Raw genomic sequence first — 25275 nt, forward strand, 5'->3', positions numbered from 1 at the left:
TTATAACGTTTGTTGGTAAACACAAATGGTAGAAGTTTGGGCTAAAATGCATTTCTTATGTTGCTGCAGTGTGAAGATATTTGATGAGAGTTGGACTCTGGTGAGACAAGGGAAGAAAAGTTGCCATCTCATTGGGTATTATTGGGTTTCAACTGTCAGTGGAATGCAATAAAGAGGAGGCCATTAGAGCAAAAGAAATTGCGGAAAAGAAAATGCAAAATGGGGATTTTGTTGGGGCACGCCGGATTGCACTGAAAGCACGGCAACTCTATCGTGACCTTGATAATATTTCTCAATTATTAATGGTTTGTGAGGTTCATTTTTCTGCACAAAACAAACTAAATGGATCAGAAATGGATTGGTATGGAGTTCTCCAGATTGAGCAGTTTTCAGATGAGTCTGTTGTCAGGAAGCAATTCAGAAAGCTTGCTCTCTCTCTTCATCCTGACAAGAATAAGTTTGCAGGTGCAGAGGCTGCTTTCAAGCTGATTGGTGAAGCAAATAGGGTGCTTACAGACCCAACCAAACTTTCGTTGTATGACATGAAGTGCAGAGGTTCACTGAGATCTGTTGCACCAAAGTCAGCAACTGATCAGTCAAATAAAAACTCTTATGCCAAGAAGCAGCATGGTGCTGCAAACAAGTTCGCTAATACGCCTCATTCGCAGTACATGAGTTCACATACTTATCAGCAGCCACAACAGACAACATTCTGGACACACTGTCCCTCTTGCACCGTGAAGTACCAATACTACAGAGAATTTCTAAATAAAATGTTACGGTGTCAAAATTGTCAGCAGCCTTTTATTGCTAATGATTTGGGTACATCACCTGGATCTTCCTGGAGTCAGTTCCTCAATGAGAAAAGAGTTCCAAATCAAGGTCCTTCTAAAGTTGCACCAGAAAATAATGCAGGGAAGCCATCTGGTATGAGCTTTCTGCATGGGTTTTCAGGGTCAGAACTGATGCCTAAGGTAGGAAGAGCTGCAGATGTTTGTGGTAGTTCTAAACCGAAAGAGTCAAAGGCAGAAAATGCTGCTGGAATCAGTGAGGGTTCTAAACCACATGAGAAATTGAATGGGCATGTGGATGTGGAAGCTGGGATAGGAGGTGTGCCAGTGTCGAAGCCAGATGCAACAAAATCTAAGGTGCCAGGAAGTATTGCAAGTAGCAAGAGACGGAGGAAGTCAGTAGCAGAATCCAGTAAGAATTTTGACAAAAGCAGCAATGGTGGCACTGAAGAAAACATCGTTGTTGACGAAAATGATGGTGATCTTTCTGCACAGAATTCTAGACCCAGTGACAGCCATCCATCTAGGAGATCTTCAAGGCAAAAGCAGCACATTTCTTACAAGGAAAATTTGAGGGATGATGATTTTGTTGCCCCTCTTCCAAAAAGATCTAGGGGTGGCAGTTCATCTGGTGTGGATGATGGGGAGATAAAAGCAAGTGCAGATGGTGGAGTACCAAGAGATATTCCAGCTGGTTTTGCTGCTGCTGTGTTGAATAGAAACAACAAAGTGGTCAAACAAAAAGCAAGTTCCAGTCTCGAAGAAAGATCATCGAACAAGAAAAGCAAAACTGGAGATTTTGACGCTACAGTAGATGAAGCGTCCATGTCAGAGAAGGCTGGTACAAAGTTGGAGAACGGTGATGAAAATCCGAAAATTGACACATCAAAGTTAAATTCAGATGAAGCACCAAAATCAGAGATCTTTGAATATCCTGATCCAGATTTCAGTAACTTTGAGAAAGATAGGGCAGAGAGCTCTTTTGCTGTTAATCAAGTATGGGCTATTTATGACTCAGTTGATGGCCTGCCCAGATTTTATGCTCGGGTCAAGAAAGTGCTCACACCTGGGTTCAAGCTGCAGATAACTTGGCTAGAGGCAATCTCACATAACAAAGCTGAGCAACAATGGCATGATGAGGATTTGCCTGTTGGTTGTGGTAGGTATGAAAATGGAAACACTGAAACTGTAGATTGTCAAATGTTCTCTCACCAAATGCATTGCATGAATGCTGCCCGCAAAGGCACTTACTTGATATATCCTAAGAAGGGGGAAGTATGGGCACTCTTTAAGGATTGGGACATTAAATGGAGTTCTGAACCAGAAAAGCATAGGCCACCGTACCAATTTGAATTTGTGGAAGTTGTGACGGATTTTAGGGAGGATGTTGGCATTGGGGTTGCTTATTTGGGTAAAGTGAAGGGATTTGTTAGTATTTATCAGCAAGTTGACTGTAATGGTGTTCTATCATTTTGCATACGACCAAGTGAACTGTATAGATTTTCCCACCGAATTCCTTCATTCAGAATGACTGGTCAGGAAGGAGAAGGTGCCCCTGCAGGGTCTTTTGAACTTGATACTGCTGCACTGCCTAGTAATCTTTACAACCTCGTTGAACTTGGTGATGTGAAGGTTGGAAAGGAGAAGCTGGATGCTGAAGCGGAACCTATAAAGCGCTCTGAGAAGGTTTGCACTCCTAAGAATCTCAAGAGTGGTCCTGAAAAAGGAACTTCAAGACATGCAAGATCTGCAGGAGAATCAACTGGGACATGTAGGGATGACAGTCATATTGATGCAGGTCAACGGGCAAAAGATGAGGATGGTAACAAAGTTGCTAGTCATGGCAAGCTAACTCAACCTGAAGGAATCCGTACTTCTTCTCAGGATACTGAGAGGAGCGCAACCCATAAGAAATTGGAGAAGGTAAAATTTACAGCAGGGGCCTGGACACCTAGAAGATCTCCTAGAGATTTAAGCAAGGGAAGTACTCCAGTAAATGCAAGTCAGTCTACAGCAGAAGACGCTGACAAGCATAATTCAACAAACAAAGATGGAAGACACGGGCAACCAGGTGCTTCCTCATGTCAGCCTGATAATAAAATGCATTTCCATGTGAAGAATGGAAGTTTAGTCAGTCCCACGAAAGGTCAGGAGTCTTCAGGTTGTAAGGTTATAGAAGTAGAGCACTATGATTTCAAGAGCGAAAAGTCCAAGGATAAATTTCAACCGGACCAGGTATGGGCACTGCACAGTGATAAGGATGGTTTACCCAGGGATTATGCTCAGGTTAAGAAGATTGAATCCACTAATGGGTTCAAATTGCATGTGGCAATGCTTGAAGCCTGCCCACTCCAAAAAGACATGCCGACTGTTTGCGGGACATTTAAAGTTAAAAATAAATGCATAGTGCTTCCTGTCACTGCATTTTCTCATCAGGTGAAAGCGAAGCCAATTGGGAAGAACAAATGCGAAATTTACCCTAGACAAGGGGAGATTTGGGCAATATATAAGATCTGGAATGCTGAATTAACGTTTTCAGACCAGGATGCAAGGGAATGCGACTTTGTTGAAGTGGTAGAAGAAAATGAGGGGGGTGTGAAAGCTGTAGTTTTGATACCCGTTAATGGATCTGCATCATTTTACACGGCACCAAGAAGATCAAAACGCAGTATAATTGACATGCCACGGGCTGAGTTTGGTAGATTTTCTCATCAGTGTTTAGCTTCCCAGGTTGTGGGAAAGAACAATAGTTTCCTGAAAGGCTATTGGGAGCTTGCTCCTTCATCAATTCCTGGTTCTGTAATTTTGGTAGATTAAGCGGTCATATTGTAGGTAGGTTGCTTACTGATCTTTGTGGAATGCTATGAAATTGTTCCCTGTTATAAGCGGAATGAAGTTTGTAGAAACTTTGGCAATATGGGTTTTTCTTCTCAACCATTGATTTTTTTTTTTTTAAATCTATTTTTATTTGATCTTTAGAATTTAATTATGTTAACATTATCTCATTTGGTAAAATAAGCATTTATTTCTTATGATAGAATTGAAGTGTTTATTTCATAATGCATTACCTTTATCCTCTTTAAGAGTTTTTGCAATGCTAAGAAAAAAATTTCGTAGGAAATGCCTTAATATTAAATATTAGATAAATACATGGACGTGGGCATTTGGTCTAGTGGTGTGATTCTCGTTTTGGGTGCTAGGGGTCCCGAGTTCGATTCTCGGAATGCCCCAAATTTTTTTCTTCCCCTCCTTTTATTCAACCTGACCCGGCTACACGAGTACGAGATTGCCCAGGAGCGAGCGAAGATCAAAGCCACCCTTGTTTCTTTTGGTGTGCTAGTGGCTTGTGTGGCTTAGGTTGAGCTAGTTCCTCTTGTATGGAGATATTTGATTAAGAGAACAGATTTGTTTTCCAATGTTCACCTTTTATTCACTGTTTGAGATGTATATTCATTTTGTTGCCGTGAATATAGAATTATTTAACTCCTTGGGAACTTTCACTGAAATTATGCTTCTTTTAGGAAGATGTAAGTGTTAGGCATTTTTTACTTTGTAACTCACTGGGAGTTCTTAAGCTGACTTGTCGTCAAGCCATGTGATCTTGGTACTGTGTGACGAAGTATCTGGCCTGAACCTAGCCCTAGTCACTTTCTACCAAGCAATATACCTGGCTTGGTAGTTGGTACTAGGTACATTAACCAGACTGTGCTATGGTCTATGGCTGAGTTAAATGTAGCAGTGGGCTCTGGATGCTACTGAAACCTGGACTTAAGCTTTTCCTGTATGATTTTGATCTCAAACTTTTGTATGGAATCTACAGAGCAACATCTTCTGACAGGATGAGATTGGAGCCAAAGGCTTTCGGTAGGTCCTTCCCAGTTCAGGTTAAGTTTTATCATATCCAGCCTAAATTCTCTTGGTAATAATTATAAGTTTCTTCACCAATTTAGTCAGATTTGCACACTGATAATTTTGAAGTTCAGGTGAGGTTCAGTATCCATAAGGATTGTTTTCCACTCCCTCAGTGTTTTCAAGAAGGCCATAAAGGACAATTATGATAAAAGGAAAAAATTCAAAATAGAACTTACAGCTCAAAAAGTGAGAATTACTGGTTTTATTTGTTGTTTGGTGGTTGTGTACTTCTGTAATTTAGTAGTCATATATATATATATTCCAATTTTCCCTTTCAGATTAGGAAGGTCAGTGAACTTTTCCGACCTGCCGTGTTCCTCTCAGTGCTATCAGATGCAGTGCCTGTCCATTCCCCATCAATTCAGGATAGGGAAGTGGGAAACCTTTGCCAAGTCAGTGGTGATGGTCGGAGTTATCCTGCAGTCTCTCATGAAATTGATCGGCGTATTGGGCCCACGGAGGTGATATGAACACTGAGAGAGGAAGCTCCTCGTGATTTATACATGAGTGAAAAGGAGTATCGTACCTATGATCTTCTAGACCCGCACAACGGCACACGAGGGATTTGGAAATAGAGCACCTTCTCAGACAGCAAGCACCTCTATGCAGTGATACTATTCCTTTGCATAGAGAATCATTCTTGCTGATCCCTTCTATTTAACTCACAGAGAGTTTCAGACTTACAATGTTGGTGGTAGAAGCGAATTGCCACCTGCAGCAGCATCTAGTTCTGTTAGTACTGCGTTGGACACCTATATTCATTGGATCCATATTATTCTTACCGACATGGTGCTTCATCTTCAAAAGTATATCAGCTGCCTCCATGCATGTTGATCAAAATCAATCAACATTCATTAATTAAAAAGTCCAAAGCAAATTAATGAAGTCGAATTTGCTTTAAGATGGTTCTAATTTACAATATCCAAACACATTAGACCATTAGCCTTACAATCCTCATACACATAATATCTCGTAAAGGCAATGCAGACACTAAATTTAACTAATTAGTGTATTCATGGATATTAAACACGATTATCTGAATTCAAACTTTACCAAATACAGACTGCTTTTAGGAATAATAAAATGGGAACAATATGGTCCGTTCACCATTTAAAATCTCAGAAGGAAACAACACCTTGCACAAATAATCCCAATATGAATAAGAAAGCCCTTCCACAATCTACATATGAATCAATTACAAAGAGCGTTGGCCTTATTTCAGCTTCAGCAGATGATGGATTGGTGGGAAAAGGTTGATTACATCATTGCTTTTACTGGGCCCATTTATGACATGATCAGAGTTTGTGACACAGACAAATCATGCCTTCATTTGGTTTATGAGTTGTGGGATTCTATGATTGAAAATGTGAAGCAAGTTATTTTTTATCATTAAGGAAAGCAAGCAGATAGGTTTTCTCCTTTTTATTATGTGGTTCATCGAATTCATGTTGATCGTTGGGCAAAGAGCAATACTCCTCTTCATTGTTTAGCCCATTCGTTAAATCCAAGGTAAATTTCTAACTTACATACTCATCTTCTTGTTCTAATTTTTTTTTATTATTTTCTGAATTTATTTTCTTATTTTTGAAGATTTTATAGTGAAAAATGGCTTCAAGAGGAAGAAGGTAGAGCGCCTCCTCATATGGATGGAGAAGTATCAACTGAGAGAATTAAATGCTTTAGGAGGATTTTTCCTAATGAAGATGAGCGAATTAGAGCAAATGAAGAATTTGCAAATTTTTCTTTGAAAAGTGGACCTTTTGCTGATCCTGATTCTATTGGAAGTATGTATGTTACAGATCCTAGGAAATGGTGGGCATGTTTTGGTTCTAATGCACCTTTACTTCAAAGGTTGGCTTTTAAAGTGCTTGGACAACCTACTTCCTCCTCTTGTTGTGAAAGAAATTGGAGTATTTATTCCTTCATTCATGCAGAAGGAATAAATTAACTCCAAAACGTGCAGAGGACTTGGTTTTTTTTCATAATAATCTTCGTCTTCTGTCGAGAAACTCCTCCCAATATTATGATGAGAAGACAAAATTGTGGAATGTTGGTGGTGATCAATTTGGGAGCATGGAAGATGTGGGAGTTCTTGAATTTGCCAACTTTTCATTGGATGAACCAGAGTTAGAGTCTTTTTTGTTTGATGAAAATGCAACTACAAGCATGGAGAAGGAGAATGAGAAAGACAGTGAAGTTGAGGAAATGTTATAAATTTCATTATCTTTTCTTTTTTAATATTTGAAAATGTTGTAGTTAATATTTATTTCTTATAAGTATGAAACTTCTAAATATGTATTTTTATAGTTGAATTTAAATGTTGATTTGAACTTTATTTATTATTAAACATCTTTCATGATATATATATATTTATTTATTTATTTATTTATAAATATACCCCTATATTTTTTATATTTACACGTTTCCCCCACGTTTCCGTTTCCTATGTTTTTTAAAATGCTGTTTCCCCGTGTCCGTTTCCGCGTTTTCCCATGTCTGCTTTTCCGTTTCCGTGCTACATAGATCTTCCTTGGCATTCTGTACATATCCAAGAAATTTAGGGACAACAAAGTTAGGATCAAGAAGAGAATACATCAGAATTGAGTGATGATTTCAATTCTATGGTTTAGGAGAAAAGGGAATTTGGTTAACCAACACATACGTACCATTTCTGCAAACAATTGTTGTACAGTGTCATTCAGATTGCCTTTCCAACACCCTTGTTCATCATGTTGTACAACGAGGAGTCTTGGTGTGCTTAAGACTCCTTTTGAGAAAATCTGCATCTTGGGGCATTTCTCGATAAATACTTCTGTTAAAGAGGGGAATTTGAAGCTGTGCTCTGCTGAGCAAAAACTGACGAGGCTTGGCAAATATCTAAGTCCCAGTTCTCCTAATTTGCTAAAGATGATATCCTCTTTCGATTCATTTCCCTCATTTGCAACTATTTCTTTCAATCTGTCACATGCTGCTATACTCATTTTTGTGAGTTGTACCAGACTTTTTGCTGTTGACGATGTTACCAAACTAACTAATCCATTGCACATCCACACCTCCAAAGTCGTCAGATTTTGAAAAGAAGCAGAGGATGGTGCTAAAGTAATCAAATTGTCACAATACCAAACGGCAAGAACTTCAAGAGACTGAAGAGCTTGGTCCAGCTGCGAGTCATGGTTCCACATATCCGTCAAAGCAAGAAGATTACCCAAACTATAAGTGCCATATCATGTTTAAAAAAAATTACATAATCGACTCATTATCAAGCATTTTTATTTTCAATGTATGCAATCATATAATCATCTAGTAAAATTGATATTTAATTTGGCTCCAAAATCAATTTTGTTATTATGAACATATTGTAACTTAATTCTAAATAAATTTATTCTTTGAACTTAATTAATTCTATACAATAAGTTTATTATATATATTCTTTTCAAAATAACAAAAAAAAATTAAGTGCTATATTTTTTAAACTTATATATATAAAAACACAATCTTAGCTAAATTTACAAATAGTGTATTAAAAGGAATATAAACATATTATTTTCTTTTTTTCACTTTGAGGTGTGGAAAACAAATTCAATGGCAATGCTTTCTATGTAAAATAAATTTAATGCTCTTTTTAGTTTTAGTATATAATAAGTTTCATTCTTAAAATTTTATATATGAGAAGATATTACTTATACACAACATAATATCAAATTTTTTTAAGATAATACAAAAAATAGATTTTAAGCTTGACACAAAGATTGAGCTCATACCTTTCTAAAGGAGAAATGTGGCTGCAGAACTTTAACCATAGGTTGGTTCTCCATATTTGTTTCTACCCAGTTCAGATTCTGAACAATTTCCTCCACCCCAGAACTGATTATATGCAGTCTTTTGAGTTGTAGCAGATTTTTAGCTATTGAAGCTGGGAAAATAATTTTTAGATTTGGACAATTCCAAACACTCACTGAACTTAGGTTATCAAACAAGACAAGTCCCAGAGGATCCTCATTCCATACATGCTTCGAATTTGGAAGGACTTCTATGTTTAGAGTTCTCAATTGAATGGCTACTGATTCTTTCATTTTTATTAGCCCTTGGAGATCAAACACCTCTTGCAGTAAATCGCAATTACGTATGACCAGACGTTGAAGATTGCGGAGGCCTCTCAACAACGTGGATGAAAAAATTTTAATTAGTTCTTCACAGTTTTCCACAGCAAGTGCGATTATTTTGCAAAAGGAATCTGAATGGAGTTTATTGTGCCATATCATCTTCAAATTATCCATGTTGTGAATCTCCAATTGCTCCAAGTTGGGGAATGCAACCTGTATCAAAAATCAATAGTCACTGTGAATAAACTTGACATGATACTCTCCTCTGTTTATTTCTTTCTCTATTTCAATAAATTTTTTGCTTATAAAAAAAAATAGACATGATAATTTCATTTTGACTCACATCCAACAGCGGATTGCTGACCCCTTAAAGCTAACATAGCATTGGATTTAGACCATCCAACATTGTTCAAATTTGAAATATACAATTTACAAGTAAAAATTATTTTTTAATCAAATATTGAAATTTAGGCCAATTACAACAGCAATCCTAAAGAAGGAACAATTAACGATTGTGGATAACAACGTAAACTATTATTCAGGTGAAAAAAGACTGCATACCTTTTCATCGAAGAGAGCAGAATTTGTAATGTCAAGTTCACTGCTGGATGCCATATTTGAAGTCGTATAATTGGAGACAAAGGTCCTCATTTGAGGGCAATTTTGTATGCGCAGATGTTTCAAGACAGGACATTCAACTAAATTACTTGTGCAGAATCGCGTGAGTTTTGGAAGATCCATGAGCTCTAGGGACTCTAGTTGATGGAGTAACATCTTACTCATTATTTCTTCTTCCAATCCTTCTTTGACCATCACTTCTTCCATCATCTTACAATTGCATATCTGAAGCCTTTTCAAATGCACAACACTTGAGAGTGATAATAAATTTTTCAAATTATCCATGTTGAGAATCTCCAATTGCTCCAAGTTGGGGAATGCAACCTGTATCAAAAATCAATAGTCACTGCGAATAAACTAGACATGATACTCTCCTCTGTACAACAGCAATCCTAAAGAAGGAACAATTAACGATTGTGGATAACAACGGAAACTATTATTCAGGTGAAAAAAGACTGCATACCTTTTCATCGAAGAGAGCAGAGTTTATAATGCCAAATTCACGGCTGGATGCCATATTTGAAGTCGTATAATTGGAGACAAAGGTCCTCATTTGAGGGCAATTTTGTATACGCAGATGTTTCAAGACAGGACATTCAACTAAATTACTTGTGCAGAATCGCGTGAGTTTTGGAAGATCCATGAGCTCTAGGGACTCTAGTTGATGGAGTAACATCTTACTCATTATTTCTTCTTCCACTCCTTCCTTGACCATCACTTCTTCCATCATCTTACAATTGCATATCTTAAGCCTTTTCAAATGCACAACACTTGAGAGTGATAATAAAATTTTCAAATTATCACATCCATCCACAATCAGGGTGGTCAAATTAGGAAAAGATACCTGCAGTGAAAACTAGAGTCTCAGGTCCTTCAACTGTTGAGCATCACAGTACACTACACATTATCACTTGTTTGGTTGGACTTTCAGTTAGCAGTTGAATTACTGTAATAGCGTCCAACGAATCAAAAATAATTGTAGTTTTTGAATTCAATCACTTTACTTTCATAGAAAATTGTTATTGAATATCTAAATAATTATAAAAATAAATTTTTTTAATAGGAAATTGAGAAAGTAAAAACTTAAACTAATATTCGACTGATATGTTGTCAGTCATTAGACCAAGTCAAACTAGGTAAAAATAAAATATTTTAAAAATATAAAGATATATTTTTTTTTTGCATTAAAAAATCTCATAAACATAAGTCTAAAATTATAAATAACATATTAAATATTAGACAATATTGATTTTAGAAATATTGAGATAAGAATTTGGTACAATATCAGAGTTTTTGTCGTATAATACATAAATAATTAAATAAAATACATTTGCAGTGGTCACGTTAATTTTATACCAATTAAATATAATTAATTTTCAATAAGAATATACGTAGAACTATTAACTGACTAGAAATTTTTATCACATTTCCAAAAGCATATGATATATATTTCCACTTAAAAAGGAAAAGTGATAAATATAAAAGAGAAAAATAATTAAAATATGTTAAAAATCATAGCTCAATCCCTATATTTTTTTATTAAAAATAATTTAGTTTCTAAGTTTTGATACTTTAAAAGAATGGTCCCTAACCCAAATTGACCATTAATTTCTTTGCTTTCCTTTTAATTTCAGATGATTAAATCTCTCAAATTTTATTTTATTATTAAAATAGTCATCCATTCAAATATTATATTTAAGTAATTATTATTTTATATTTAAATAGTAACGTCACCGGAGACACTAACCCAAAAAATAAAACCCAAAAACACAACCAAAGGTCAAACATCACAGCAAGCAATCCATTCTTCACTAAAGATGAGGGAGGCTAGAAGAAGTGCATGCAACCTCTCTGCACAAACAGACGTCCATTGCAATGTAGCAAGCCAGCCCCACGCAGGACATAAATCATGTCCATTGAACCACTCTTGTGGAGAAAGAAAAATCTAAAAGCTACTAAAAAGGAAGGCTGATTAAGACAGGTTTCTCTCTCCGTTGAAGCTCCAATCTGCCAAGAACCATGAACCAAGAAACTATCTACAGTCTCCTAGAAGTGGAGGAGAGCAACCCACAACCAGGAGGAGGGATGGAGAACCACACCACTCTACCTCGTAAGGGCAAGAGCTACTACTAACAAGAGAAAGGCCTGAAGTCTCAAAAAAGAAAAGGGTTTCTTTTTAGAGAATTTCTCTTATATAAAATAAGAGAGAGAAAGCCTTAAATACTAAAAGCGTATATTAAAAAAAAAAAAAAAAGTTTTGCAACCAACTAAAATCGATTACTATTAATAACTAATTTTTTAACTGATTTGTGATTTAAGATTTTTTTTAATAAATTAGTTAATTTTAAAAATTTAGCAACCAATTCAATAATCGATTATTATTTATAACTGATTAATAATTGGATGCTAAATCAATTATTAGTCGATATTAAAAAAAACTTAAATACATAATCAATAACTAATTAAGAAATCGATTGCTAAATTAAATAATTATTTTAATTAACTCCAAAATTTGACAACCCATTTGTAATCGGTTCCTAAAATCTATTGCAAAATTTTAAGCTTTTTTTGAAAAGACTCCAAATTTGTAACCGATTCTTTTTTATAACCGACTTAAATTTAGAATCAATTTGCAATCAATTGCAAATTGATTGCTAAATTTCCCCCTTAAAAATTTTCACCCAATGTTTTTTTTTTATTTGCAATTGATCTGCAAATCGATTGCTAACAATAAATTTCCCCCTCAAAAATTTTTGCTCAATTTTTAAAAGAAATTAGCAATCGATAATTAATTATTAAAATTGATTGCTAATTCACTTATACAAACCATTACTCATTTCTCTTCTCTACTACTTATTTTATTTTCCCACTAATTATTTTTTTTTCTCTTCCTTCTTTTTTCTCTCGTTTTCTTTTTATATTCTTTTATTTTATTCATTATTTTTTTTTCTTTCTAATATATTTTTTCTTTATCTTTTTTTTATCTAGTTCTTTATCATTTTTTTCTCATCTGTTTTCTTCGTTTTCTTTCTCATATATTTTCTTCATTATCATCTTTTTTTTCTCATCTATTTTCTTTTTTATCATTTTTTTCTCATTTATTTTCTTTCTCATCTTTTTTCTTTTTTCATCTTTTTTATTTAATTTATTTTTTCTTGAAAATAAAATAAATATTTTTGTGCAAATATATTTTTTTATTAATAAATTATTTATAGTATTAATTTTTAGTAATTTTTTTGTTATAATATGCATAATAATTTTTTTAGTAATTTGTCTTATAAAAATCTTTTTAATATAACTTTTTGTTAATGTTTTTGTTAATAGTTATTATTAGTAATTTTTTTATAATATTTTTATATTAATTTTTTAATAATAGTTTTTCATTAATAATTTATTATTTTAGTAATTTTTTTGAAAAAATTTGTTTATTTAAATTTTTATTTATTATTTGGAAATTTAATTTTTTTATAAATTTTTTAAATTAACAACTGAACTTTTCAGTTGTTAATAGCAATCGATTTATAAAATAGTTACAAAATCACACAATTAAATACACTAGAATTTTTACAATTGATTATATTTTATTTGCTAACAGCAACCAATAATTTTTATAAAAAGTTTTTTTTAAAAAAATTTAATTAATTTAGCAACCTATTCGATTTCCTATTACTAGTTATAATTAGCATCATTGCAACTAGCTGAATTAGTTATTAAATCGATTAACAATAAATTTTAATAGATTAGCAACTGATTCAGTCGATTGCTAATCCTAATTTGTTTTTTAATGGTTATAGTATAAAACAAAACAAAATATATACTATTGAGTTGGGAAAAATAAGAAAGTACAAAACCCATGTGACATGAAAGAAAAGTGGCATGATAAAAACGAAAAAACCTGTCACCAAAAAAAATAAAGCAACCAAACAAAGTGAATCCACCTACACAATCAAATAACAAGTAGACTAACAGCTGCCGTCATGCACATGAAAACAGAACACATGTCATGCTTCCAAAGCAAAGGTCCCTGAACTAAGAGCCATAAGGCAAACCCACCACAAAATGTAATGGGGCCGACAGATGCTTGTGCATTTGTGTGAATCTTGTGCTTGTTTTTTAACAGGGTAAAACGTCTAATTTTAGGGTAGAAGTTAATTTCTTTTATAGAATATTAAGAGTTTCGTGAACTTGATCTCTATAGAAACTACACACATAAACACAAATTTTGGTAGCTTTTAAATACGTTACAAAGTAAGTAGCTATCACATTATGCCATAGTTACTTGAAAATGTGTGTGTGGTCATGCTTAGTACTAGGTCAGATAGTTCTCTCTCTCTCTCTCTCTCTCTCTCGGCCCAAAAGCCTTTGTCAACCCACAAGAACCTGGAGTCTTAACAGAGGGGAAGAATTAACTAGAAGATATTGTTAAAAAAAAAAAAAAAGCCAAGTTTGTCATCTTTAAAATAAAAAGCTACACGTTAGAAGAGAAAAATTGAAATGGGAAGAGACTCTGTACCTTGTCATTGAAGAGAGCAGAGTTTACAATGTCAAGTTTACTGCTGAATGCCATGTTTGAAGTTGCAGAATTGGAGTCAAATGTCCTCATTTCAGGGCAATTTTGTATGCACAGCTTTTCCAAGGTATGGCATTCAACTAAATCACTTGTACAGAATCGTGTGAGTTTTGGCAAATCTTTGAGCGCAAGGAACTCAAGTTGATGGAGTATTGTCTTACTCATTATTTCTTCTTCCAGTCCTTCCCTGACCATGACTTCTTCCATCATCTTGCAATTGCATATCTTAAGTCTTTTCAGATGCACGACACTTGATGATGATGATAGATATTTTAGATTGCCACAGCCATCCACAGTCAGCGTACTTAAATTCTGAGCATAAGAAAACATTTCCAACGGTTGAGCATGCCATATCATCTCGACCATAATCGGTTTCAGTTCCTCCAAATTAGGAAAAAATACCTGAAAAGTAAATATATTGTTACAGTTTTTGGCTATTTTACATATTTTCAAATTATGGTATTCGAATGGGTTATGAGTAAAATTAACTAATATTTATTATGATACAAATTAAAGGATCCTTGAAGTGAATTAAGTTTTTAACAATCTAAAAATAAACTACCAACCTTTGGCTCAAAATTTCCATCGGTTGCATTTGGGCCTGCTTTCTTAAAAAATGAACAACTGAATGTGGTTGGGCAATCAGCTATAGTAATCTCTTTTAGAGATGGAAAATGCACGATACCTCTTCCAGATTTGAAATTGATTAATCTGGGCAAAGACTCGAGAGTAATGGAGTTAAGTAAAGGAAATATGATCTCGTCAATAGAGCCTTCTGTGATGATTTCTTCAACCGTAGCACAACTTGTCACTTCTACCACTCGGAGTTGCTCAAGTCCACAGCAGATGGTAGGACTAAATATATTTCTCAAGCTGCTACAATTGTGGATTTTCAGCTGTTTAAGGTTTCTGAGGTCCAAAATTCCGTTAGGTTCCTCGATCCAGACACGCCTCAACATTGGAAGATTTATCAAGTTCAACTCATTTAACTTGGACAAATGCCCAACAACTCTGTTGGCATTTCCCCGTTCCATAGCAAAAACTTCTTCCACAAAATTGCAATTTCTTACCTCAAGCTCATCCAGATTATTCAAAAATGGTAGCAGACCAGAGGGAACAGAACTAGAGGAAAACATACATTCGTCTACAACCAGCCTACTCAAATTGTAGAAGAAGTTGAATGGAAGTTTATGTTGCCATACCGCTTTTAGTTCAGGAAATTCAGAGAGTTCCAAATGTTGTAGGCCACTGAATCCAACCTACCAAAGCAAATAAATGAATAGTGATTATACAAGCAAATATTAATTCGATTATCTAGCTGTTCTCTACAAGAAAATGGGGCACACAAAATTTAGGAATTAGGAGATGGAGAGATTATATTGAACTAACCTTTTCTGTATACAATTGTATTATAGTGGAATTAAGGTTTCCAATCCAACGCCATTTATCTCTTTCTTCTGCCAAATTTACTCTCTTTAACTTTGGTGCGCTTATGGCTCCTTGAGAAAAAATCTTCATTCTGGGGCACTGTGTCACAATTAATTCTTCCAAGGACGGAAATTTTAACGTGCAATTCGCTGATGAGCAAAAGCTTGAGAGGCTTTTTAAGCAGAGAAGTTTCAAAGTTCTTAATCTGCACAAAACAATCTCACTTTGGGATTGGGAATCATTTCTGTCGTTTGACACAATTTCTTCCATCTTACGGCTTTCTCCTACGATCATTTTGGTGAGATTGACCATACTTTTAGCAGTAGAAGATGATATTAAGCTCAACAATCCTTGACAATTCCACACATCCAGAGTCGTAAGATTTTTGAAAGTTGCAGAGGATGGTGCCAAATTAGTCAAACGATGGCAACTCCATATTTCAAGGGTTTCAAGATTTTGAAGAAATGGGACAGGTTGGCAATCTTGATTCCATATATGCCTTATATTAGGAAGGAAATCCAACTTTAAGAATCGTATCTGCGACTGCAAGAGAACCCCTGCATCCTCACCAACAACACCATGTGGGAATAACTCTCTGAAATAATAGCCGCCTAAAACAAGCTTTTCAAAATTTGGGAATTTTGGAAGAATATTAAAAGGCAAATTCACTGAAGCATCATAAAAGTTTTGCAGAAGGAGAATTTTTAGTTTGAAAAAGAGATGTATTGGAAAGCGGCTTTGCTGTATCATTGCAATGTCCTCGTTGTTTAGCGCTAATTGCTCCAAATTGCCAACAATCTGTAAATCATTCAAAAAAAATGTAGAAATTGATGTTCCATTTATGCAAATTATATTGATGTTCCAAGTTGACTATACTTGTGATCGTAACTGAAAAACAAAAAATAAAGCAAAAGGCATTCATTCAAGGGCAAACTGTGCAATGAAATCACGCACTGAACAATTTCCCTAATGAAAGAAAGCTAATGAGGAAACAAAACCATTTAATTCTCATGTAGTTTTTCAATTTTACAGAGAAATTATAACATACTCTCTGAGCAGTAATTTCTCAAAGGTCTTCCTTGAGGTCAGAGAAATAGACCCTACATGATTGTGATAAAGAATCTATTACTTTGATAGCCTCAAACAATGTTCTGTTCCAAATACTGGATAAATTTCATTAGGGGCTAACAATAATACATTGATAAAAGAATTCAATAATAAATATAAGTATTACTAAATTCAATTATTTAAAGAAATAAAAATCAGGAGACATTAAAGTATTATACCAAATTCTTTCAGAAAATTTACAGATCCAAAAAAAAAAAAAAAAAACATAAACCTCAAAGTGCTAGATTATATAACATAATATTATAATATTAAAAAAAATAAATAACAATCATCCTTTGAAAAATAAAATAAAGCAAAAAAGTTTTTTTTTTTTAGCAGACAAGGAAATTGGTATTCTTTTTTTTGCCAATAAGGAAATTGGTATTCATTCAAGGGCAAATTGTGCAATGAAATCATGCACCGAACAATCAACTTTTCAATCAATTAATTAATTATTTAATTATTTTGGAATACATGTCATAAGTTTCTCATTTGTCATATCAACAATTCAATTAAACTTGTAAATTAAAATAATAATGATGACAACAGGTAATTGTCTACCATTAAATCCTTTGAATTTTTTAATTTTAAATTTGCGGCAAAATTATGCCACATCAGCTGTTAGAAAAAGTTAATAATTTGTAGTGTTTGCGTGTAAGCAGAATCTTAAAAAGGATATGTAAATTTCAACAAATTCTTAAAACGGAGACTGCTATTTCATTCTAGATATAATCAATAATGATATTCATTTGTCCATAAACTATGACTGTAATTATTCTAAAGTAGTGGTCGTACCTCTCTAAATGCGAAAAGGGGCTGCGGAACTTGAATCTTCAATTGGCTCTCTTGCCCATCCATAAGTATTTCTTGCATTTCTTGAGATTCTGAATTGAAAGTTTTCAATTTTTTACAGCGATACACACATAAATTTTTTAGCTGTGTACATTCTAAACTGTGTTTTTCTGAATAAAAACACCTCAATTCTTCTAATTGCCTAAGGACCAAGTCCTTTAGTCCACGAAACACAAACTTAGGATTAATAGTAATTGCCTCTACGCTTTCCTCCTTAGCAACGACTTCCTCCATCCCACATCCATTTATGTTAAGCAATTCAAGATGTGGTAGACCTAGAGCTATTGAAAATGGGAAGAGGCTTTTCAACTTTGGACAATTCCAAGCATACACTAGGCGTAGGTTATAGAAGGAGAGAATCCCATGAGGATCCATATTCCATACTTGCTTCAGATTTGGAAGGTCCCGTATGTCCAAAGTTCTCAATTGACTGCGCTCCACAACAGGTGCTTCGCTTACTCTTACTAATGCCCGGAGATCAAACACCTCTTCCACTGAATCACAATTCTTTACAACCAATAATTCTAGATTTTGAAGGAATCGACCCAACAACTTTGATGGAAAAATTTTCAGTAGTTGTTTCCCATATTGTACTTGTAGCACTTTCAATCTAGAAAAGGAACCTGCTAGGAGTTCATCACACCATATCATCTCCAACTTACGCATGTGCATAATATACAATTCCTCCAAATTAGGAAACCACACCTAAAATACAAATTTCATGGTGTTAATAATAGCCTGATTAACCCTTAAATATGAGAGGTAAAAAATAGATAAATAATTTAAATATGACACAAAGGAAGAATTGATAAATAGTTTAGAACCTTTTCATCAAAGAGAGTTGCGTTCGCTTGTGTAACTCCGCTACTAGTTCCCACATTTTTGCTTATGCAAGTAGAGAGAAAAGCATGTAGATGAGGGCAGTTATCTACCCGCAGCACTTTCAAGGAGGGACATTGAATTAAGTTAGCTGTGCAAAATCTTACAATTCTGGGAAGACCTTTGAGCTTCAGCCAGTGTAGTTTAGGGAATAGCATTTTGCTCATCATTTCACCTTCTCCTTCTGCAATTATTACTTCTTCCATGGATTTGCACTCACATATCTCAAGTGTTTTGAGTTGTGCGAGACTTCCAACAATAGAGGATGTGAATAGATAGTTTAGATTCCCACAGCCATCCACAATCAAGGTTGTTAATTTTTCAGTATATAGAGATGATTCTATATGTTGATTAGGCCATATCATTTTCACATTAATCCCAGACAATTTGGTATCTTCCAAATTAGGGAATCCAATCTGCAGGCATAATTTTTATTTTAATTAAAAAAAAGAATGGCAAAATATGAAAAATAATAAAATATTGGAAAGAATTAGAGTAAATTACTTTTTAATCTAAAATAAATTATTTTTAATTTTTTTATAAAATGTCTAAAAAAGATAAGTCGGAAAACAGAAATAAGATGTGGACCAAACCTTTTTGCTGAAAAGTGGCAACGGAGCTTCAATCTCGTCCTCACATACAATTTCTTTAGAGCTTGTACCAACTGCTGCTTCCGTTTGCGTTCTTTGGGATGCAGAACACACCTTCTCTTGGCCTTGCGAACAAAAGCTTGTAAGTTGAGGTAGATTATCCAATGTCAAGGATCGTATTTGTGTCAAATTAATGTCCTCATCATCTTCACCTTCCTCAACTACTATCTCTTCCATAATTTCGCAACTACTCACATCCACTTCTTCAAGCTTCCCAAAGCCTTTAAACATAGAGAATGAAAAGAGACTCCTCAATGCATTACAGTTTCCCACCTTTAATTTTCTTAAATTGCTTAAAGACCCCACCATATAAGGCCCATAATAGATCTTCTCCAAATTATGCAAATTGTCAATAAATAATGACTCCAACCTCGGAAAAGCAGTGGAATGGCCCATTATCATCCAGTCTATGATATATTGAATACCAAGGCTATTCTGAACATGGAGATGCTTCAACTCAGGAAAACCTTGGTCGTCTAATTCATAGAGGACACTTCTTAAACCCCTTAGGTCGTCCAAATATAAATCTTCAGTTTTCATCAGCAACACTTTTACCCTCTCCAACAGAGCGCTTCTACTAAGCTTGAGTTTCAACGTTCTTAAGCTTCTGTAATCAGCATATCTCTCGTACTCGTGCCAGTCCCAGTCCCACTCATCACCGATGAATACTCTAAATCTTTCCAGTTTTTCAGAAAATAAATCTTTGGGCATGATATTTGCATCCATGATATGTACCTCTAAAGTGGACAGCTTTGACAAAAGCTTCAATTCTGACAGGTTAGCATTGTTTCTTGGGTCATCATGTCCTTCACCCTTCCATTGGACAAAGCCGTCCCCTATGTACAATTCCTCCAACTGGGCTAACCTTGATAGGACATCTGGCGAAATCACTTCAAGTCCTTGACATCTCAAATCCAAAAGTCGCAAACGAGTCAATTTCCCTACTTCACTTGGCAGCCGAACAATGGTAGATCGAACGAGGCTAAGAACTTGCAACTGTTTTAGCTCTCCGATTGCAGAAATGTCTTCCAAAACACAGCCATCCAAACACAATGTTTGGAGATTCTCAAGGTATTGAAGTGATAAAGGCAGTGGTGACAAGTGCATTCCCGTCAAATCCAAGACTTTGAGCTCTTCCATTCTACTGAATAAATTCTCCGGGATTTTGAGCAAGGAATTATTAAACATAAAAAATGACTCGAGTTTTGGGCATTCAAATACTTCAGGAAGCTTAGGGATTTTGCAATATGGCAAGGAGATTGATGTGCATTGTTCAAAGAAGCATTTATTCTGCCATTCCTCCAACTCAGTTTCATATGTTGCAGTAAAGACATGATGATGCTTGGATGCAATTGAGGCTGCGAAGCGGTGAACTACATCATGCATTTTGACTAGTTCATGGTTGTCGCCTTCCAGTAACAAACAAGACATTTTAAGATCACTGATTGCTTTAAGTAGTCTATCTCTTGTTGCTTTTAGTGTGGTGCGTTGATTAAACAAGCCTAACCCCATGCTATATTTCAACAAGTCAATTAGGTGCCCACCCTGAGGTGCGAGTTGTCCTAAAAGTCGGAACAAAGACCTGTCTTCATCTCTCAGAAAGTTGTAACTCAACTCTAGGGCCGAGTAAACTCTCGCTTCATCTCCTTTGCCATCAAACTTTTTAAGCTCTTCCAACGCATCGTTCCATTCAAACATTTGCTTGTTTTTCAATCCCGTAGCTACTGGTACAATTAAAATGGGCAAGCCTGCGCATCTCTCTGCGACTTCGATAGCTATAGGTCGTAAGTTGGAATCTTTAAGATCTCCCACAATCTTCTCAAATAGATTCAATGCTTCTTGATGGTGTAAAACTTCAAGCAAGACATCTCTTTGTACTCCCATTTCCAACAACACAGATTGATTTCTAGACGTCATCAGTATCTTGCTCCCTTTATGATCAAGGCCATAAGGAATTCCTACCTCCTCCAGTTTGATTGCTGCCCAAATATCATCTAGAATTATGAGAATTTTCTCTTCTCTCTTGATTCACTCACTCAACCGAGCTGCTCGTACCTCAACAGACTCCACATCAAATTTGTAGTCTAACCAATCTGCAATTTCTTGCTGAACTTTTTTCAATTCCGGATTGTGAGTTACAGTTGCCATAACCACCAATTTGAAGATTCCGTATTCCCTGACTTGTGCAGCAATATGTTTCACTAGCGTGGTCTTACCCACGCCTCCCATTCCATACACTCCAATGAGATTAACATCAGCATCCTTTAAAGCATTCATGATTTGCTCCACAGCTGATGTTCTTGATTCAAAGGCCTCAAAACCTTTGACTTCCCCTATGCCCTGTGGTGTGATGCGGTAGGAAACTTTCTCAAAATTTCCTTCTTCTCGGGCTTCAACAACGATTGGTAAAGCTTGGCTCGCTTTTCTACTAATCTGGTGGCGCCTAATCAAATTAGGACACAATCCCATGAAGCAACTCCTCTTTGCTTTGTCTTCATGTCGAAGAAGAATTTTAGTAGCATCTTCAGTGACATTATTCACTTTAGTAAACCACCTCAGAACATCAGCTTCAACTTCTTCAACTGGATTGCGCTTAACTTCCTCCACAATGTGCTCAACCCTTTGTTTTGCATGCGTGAGCTTTTCAACTTCTTCTTCAAGTTTGTGGATGTTGCCACTGTAGTTGAACACATATTTGATCTGACGCACAATGGGATCAACCAACAGCCCGAAAACTTTGGATGCAATGGAACTCACAATCTCCATTTGTTGCTTTTGTGAAGGGACTATTTTTGATTGGGAAGTAAGCACCAAAGATGAGCAAAGAAAATAAAAACAAAGAGAGGTGAGAAGAAGAGCAATGAAATAAACAATTAACACAACACAATAAACTACAAAACTATTTTGAAATCAAATGATAAATAGAAACCAAAAGGTTAAGTAATTTGCAAACAATAAATAAATAAATAAAACAACAGAAATAAACGACACAACAGAATAAAGATTATTTCTGACTATAAATTTAAATAAAAACGATAATCAAAATCATAGAATTCTGAGACACAAGTAATCTGGGTTTTCTTAATGCATTTTACAATTATAAAAAAAAAAAAATAAAATAAAATAAAAAGAAGAAGATTGCTGAGATATTGGTAGAAATCATGAATGGGAGGTTAAAGGATACTAATGAGGTTTCCGATTTAAAGAAAATCTTGCTTAGACCCCATCATATACATGAGATATAATATTTATGATGGGATTTATATATAAAATCAGTAAAATTATTAATTATTTATCTTGAATTCATAATAAACAAAATCTAAATATTTTTTTTATTAGAATCTAAAAGAGTAGATTGAATCTGCCTATATTCACATTATAATATATATTTTAAAAAATAAAACTTTTTATTGCTAAGTGTTATAATACATTTTTATGTAAAAAATTTAATTTACTGCTCAATTACTTACCTGTGAACAATCTCCATTATTGCTAGTCTGGTCTTACTAAATCACTAGTATTTTTTTTTAAGCATTACATAGTTTATTTATTATTTTATAATAATACAATTTAATATTTATTTTTTATATTTTATATTTCAAAATCAAATTATAAAATCTTGTTAATAATAAAATTATTAATTAATTATAATTTTATTTAAAGTGTTAATAAATAAAAGTTTCAATAATAACTGTCATAATTTTGCATTTGATAAAATATATAAAAATATATATTATTTAATTTTAAATTCTGAAATAAGGTGATTAAAAATTATTTTTTATTATTTTTAAATTATTTGGTAATAACAATGAAAGGATAACAAAGTAGAAGAGAAAAGTATACATGCCACGTGGTGATTTTTAAGTATCATTATTATCATTTTTATATTTTAATTATAAAAAATGTTTTAAAAAATAAATGTTTAAATTTTATAAATAATTTTCAGTAAATAATATATTAATATAATTTTCAAAAAATAATATATATATTGAGAACTTAAGAAATAAATTAACAATATTTTCCTATTGAAAGAGAAAATTAAATTATTTAAAAAAATATTTTTTTAAAAAGGAAATATATTTTAAATTTTAACAATTTCATTAAAATATAAAAATATTTATATATACACATAATATAAATATGTACCATAAATTTAATATTATTATAAAATAACAAAAAATAATTTTTAACTCAGTAAATATTGTTTTTGAGTTAACCAAAATAAATATTAAATTTTGTATTTAAATATACAAAATTAAAATAATTATAAATTATAAATTATAAATTATTTAATGTATGTGCAGTGATGAAGGCAGTAATTCCTTTGAGGGGGTCCAATTAAAATATATAATTTATAAAAATAACATACATGAAATAGACATAAATTGATAAGAAAATTTCTAATTAAAAGTTAATAAGATATTATAAGTAAATTACAATGGTTATCGTTTATTTTTTATTAATTGCAATCTAATTAATCATAATAATTTCTTTGTCAATATTTATAAATATATATTTTTCAATGTAATTCATCAAACAATCATGTAATAATTCATCTTCTATTCTATTGTGAAGTGGATTTTCATGTAACTAATAAGATTAATTATCAATTTTCCTTTAATAATTCAATTTTATAATTAACAACATAAAAATATAAATTTAACATCAATTTTATTTTGTATATTAAAATATAAATCCAAGGAATATATGGTTAATCTCTTATTACACGCTTTGGTGCACAAGTATAGACTTTATTTATTTTTCCTTAAAAAAAGAGACTTTATTTTCATAATTATACTTTTATTTGATTATAATTATAACATATGTTGTATTTTTTCTTCTGATTAAAAAAATATAATTAAGGATGTAACTATAATGACAAGCAGTCAAGAACCTTATCCCCCTAAAAGGATAAGAACTTTTTTTTCTCAATATAAATGATTAGAGACAAAATAAGCAAAAAATAAAATAACCTATAATTACCTCGAGGCTAGAAAATGGGTTGTTTAGTCCACTAATCATATATTAGTAGTGTGATTGTTTTGTAACACCTTTAATTTTTAAATTAATTATTTTATTGGTAGATATTAATATTTTATTTTATTTAAATTTTAGAAAATTATTTGAAATTTTTCAAATTTTTTGAAATCGGGTTCGATTTTTCGAAAATATAAAACTTTGATGATTTTTAAAAATTTATTTAAAGACTACGTGACAAAACTAAAAATATATTTAAACTCTACGAATTTTTTTAAGTTTTTTGAAATTTTTTTGAGATTTTTGGGCCTCGTTTTCGATCTCAAGGCAGAGTAAAAATTTAATTTCGGGTACCTTGAATTAAACCGGCGGAATTGAACCGGACCTGGTCGTACCGGTCTAATCAGACTGTTCCTCTTTCCCTTCTTCTTTTCTTCCCTGCGCGACCCCGACACTCTCACTTCCCTTCCCTTTTTCTCTCTCCTCCCTCCTCTCCTCGCCGGCCAGCCACCACCCCTCCCTCCCCAGCTCACCACACGCACCTCCAGGGTCAGAATTGGTATAGATAAACCCGAACCCTCATTTTTCTTAATTATCTAGTGCCTAATTTATATTAAAAATCTATAAAATATTTGTGGTAGGTTAGAAAACTATAATTCCTTTTACGTTAGCTCTATAATATTGCTAAAGACCGCGGAGCAAAGTTTTAGAATTTTTGGAGCTCAAATTGGTAGTTTTTGCAAAAGGGGTAATTGTAGGGACTAAATTATAATTTTTCAAATTGTGGTTGTTGACTGTTTGGGTGGGCCCAGGAGGGGCCATGTGATGTGATTGAGTTATACATGTGTGACTTGTGGATATAGAAGTGCATTTTGAACCCTTTTGCACCTTGAGTAGGTCCTAAGTATATGGGAGACTCTGCCAGATTTTCGGCACGACTAAGGGCTTCTTTGGTCTTTTCTAAACTTGTATTGAGGCAAATATATTAAATAATTACAATGAAATTTATCAAGTAAGCCATGACAGCCTTCCTGCTCCGTCCAGCCGCCGCAGTGACCTTGGTTAAAGTCTGTGAGTAAAATATTAATTTTAATTATAATTTCAATATTATTATATGTTCAGGCATGCCCATGCATCATTTATAAATATGTATTTATGTAGTTAAACACTAGGCACGTTTTATATTGCATTCTTAATTGATGAAGTGTCATGTATGTTATTTATAGTAATTTGGAGCAGTATGTGTGCATTGGCGTGCGTGTGGTGTGCGGTATTAGATATGGATAGGACGGGTAGATGCGGCTTGAGAGACACTCGCTGAGACCTGGTCCTTTATGGATAAGTCGGGCTAGGCACGGCTCGAGATGATATCGCTGGCCTCCGCATTT

The 25275-nt window shown here is 33.8% G+C and overlaps 2 protein-coding genes and 1 pseudogene across 4 annotated transcripts in view; 1 reads left to right on the top strand and 2 right to left on the bottom strand.

Annotated features, from left to right (window-relative positions):
• Positions 1-3831, top strand: part of LOC110633486 (uncharacterized) — a 54524-nt gene extending 50693 nt beyond the window's left edge. For all 3 annotated transcript variants that reach the window (XM_058144551.1, XM_058144550.1, XM_058144549.1), the window contains one exon: positions 70-3831. In XM_058144551.1, coding sequence (XP_058000534.1) covers positions 213-3608 — 3396 coding nt within the window. In that variant the 5' untranslated portion in view covers positions 70-212 and the 3' untranslated portion in view covers positions 3609-3831. The remainder of the gene's footprint in view (positions 1-69) is intronic.
• Positions 3832-7297: 3466 nt separating this feature from the next.
• On the bottom strand, positions 7298-16172 carry LOC131178448 (uncharacterized). The gene is made up of 7 exons (XM_058143414.1): positions 15384-16172; positions 14561-15253; positions 13938-14396; positions 9888-10268; positions 9368-9748; positions 8465-9019; positions 7298-7864 (listed from the first exon to the last, which is right to left on the bottom strand). The coding sequence occupies exons 1-7, from the start codon at positions 16170-16172 to the stop codon at positions 7298-7300; spliced, it is 3825 nt and encodes a 1274-aa protein (XP_057999397.1).
• On the bottom strand, positions 15745-21676 carry LOC131178449 (disease resistance protein At4g27190-like; annotated as a pseudogene).
• Positions 21677-25275: the final 3599 nt, after the last annotated feature.

The sequence above is a fragment of the Hevea brasiliensis genome, chromosome 3 (assembly GCF_030052815.1).
Source record: "Hevea brasiliensis isolate MT/VB/25A 57/8 chromosome 3, ASM3005281v1, whole genome shotgun sequence".
Classification (NCBI taxonomy): Eukaryota; Viridiplantae; Streptophyta; class Magnoliopsida; order Malpighiales; family Euphorbiaceae; genus Hevea; species Hevea brasiliensis.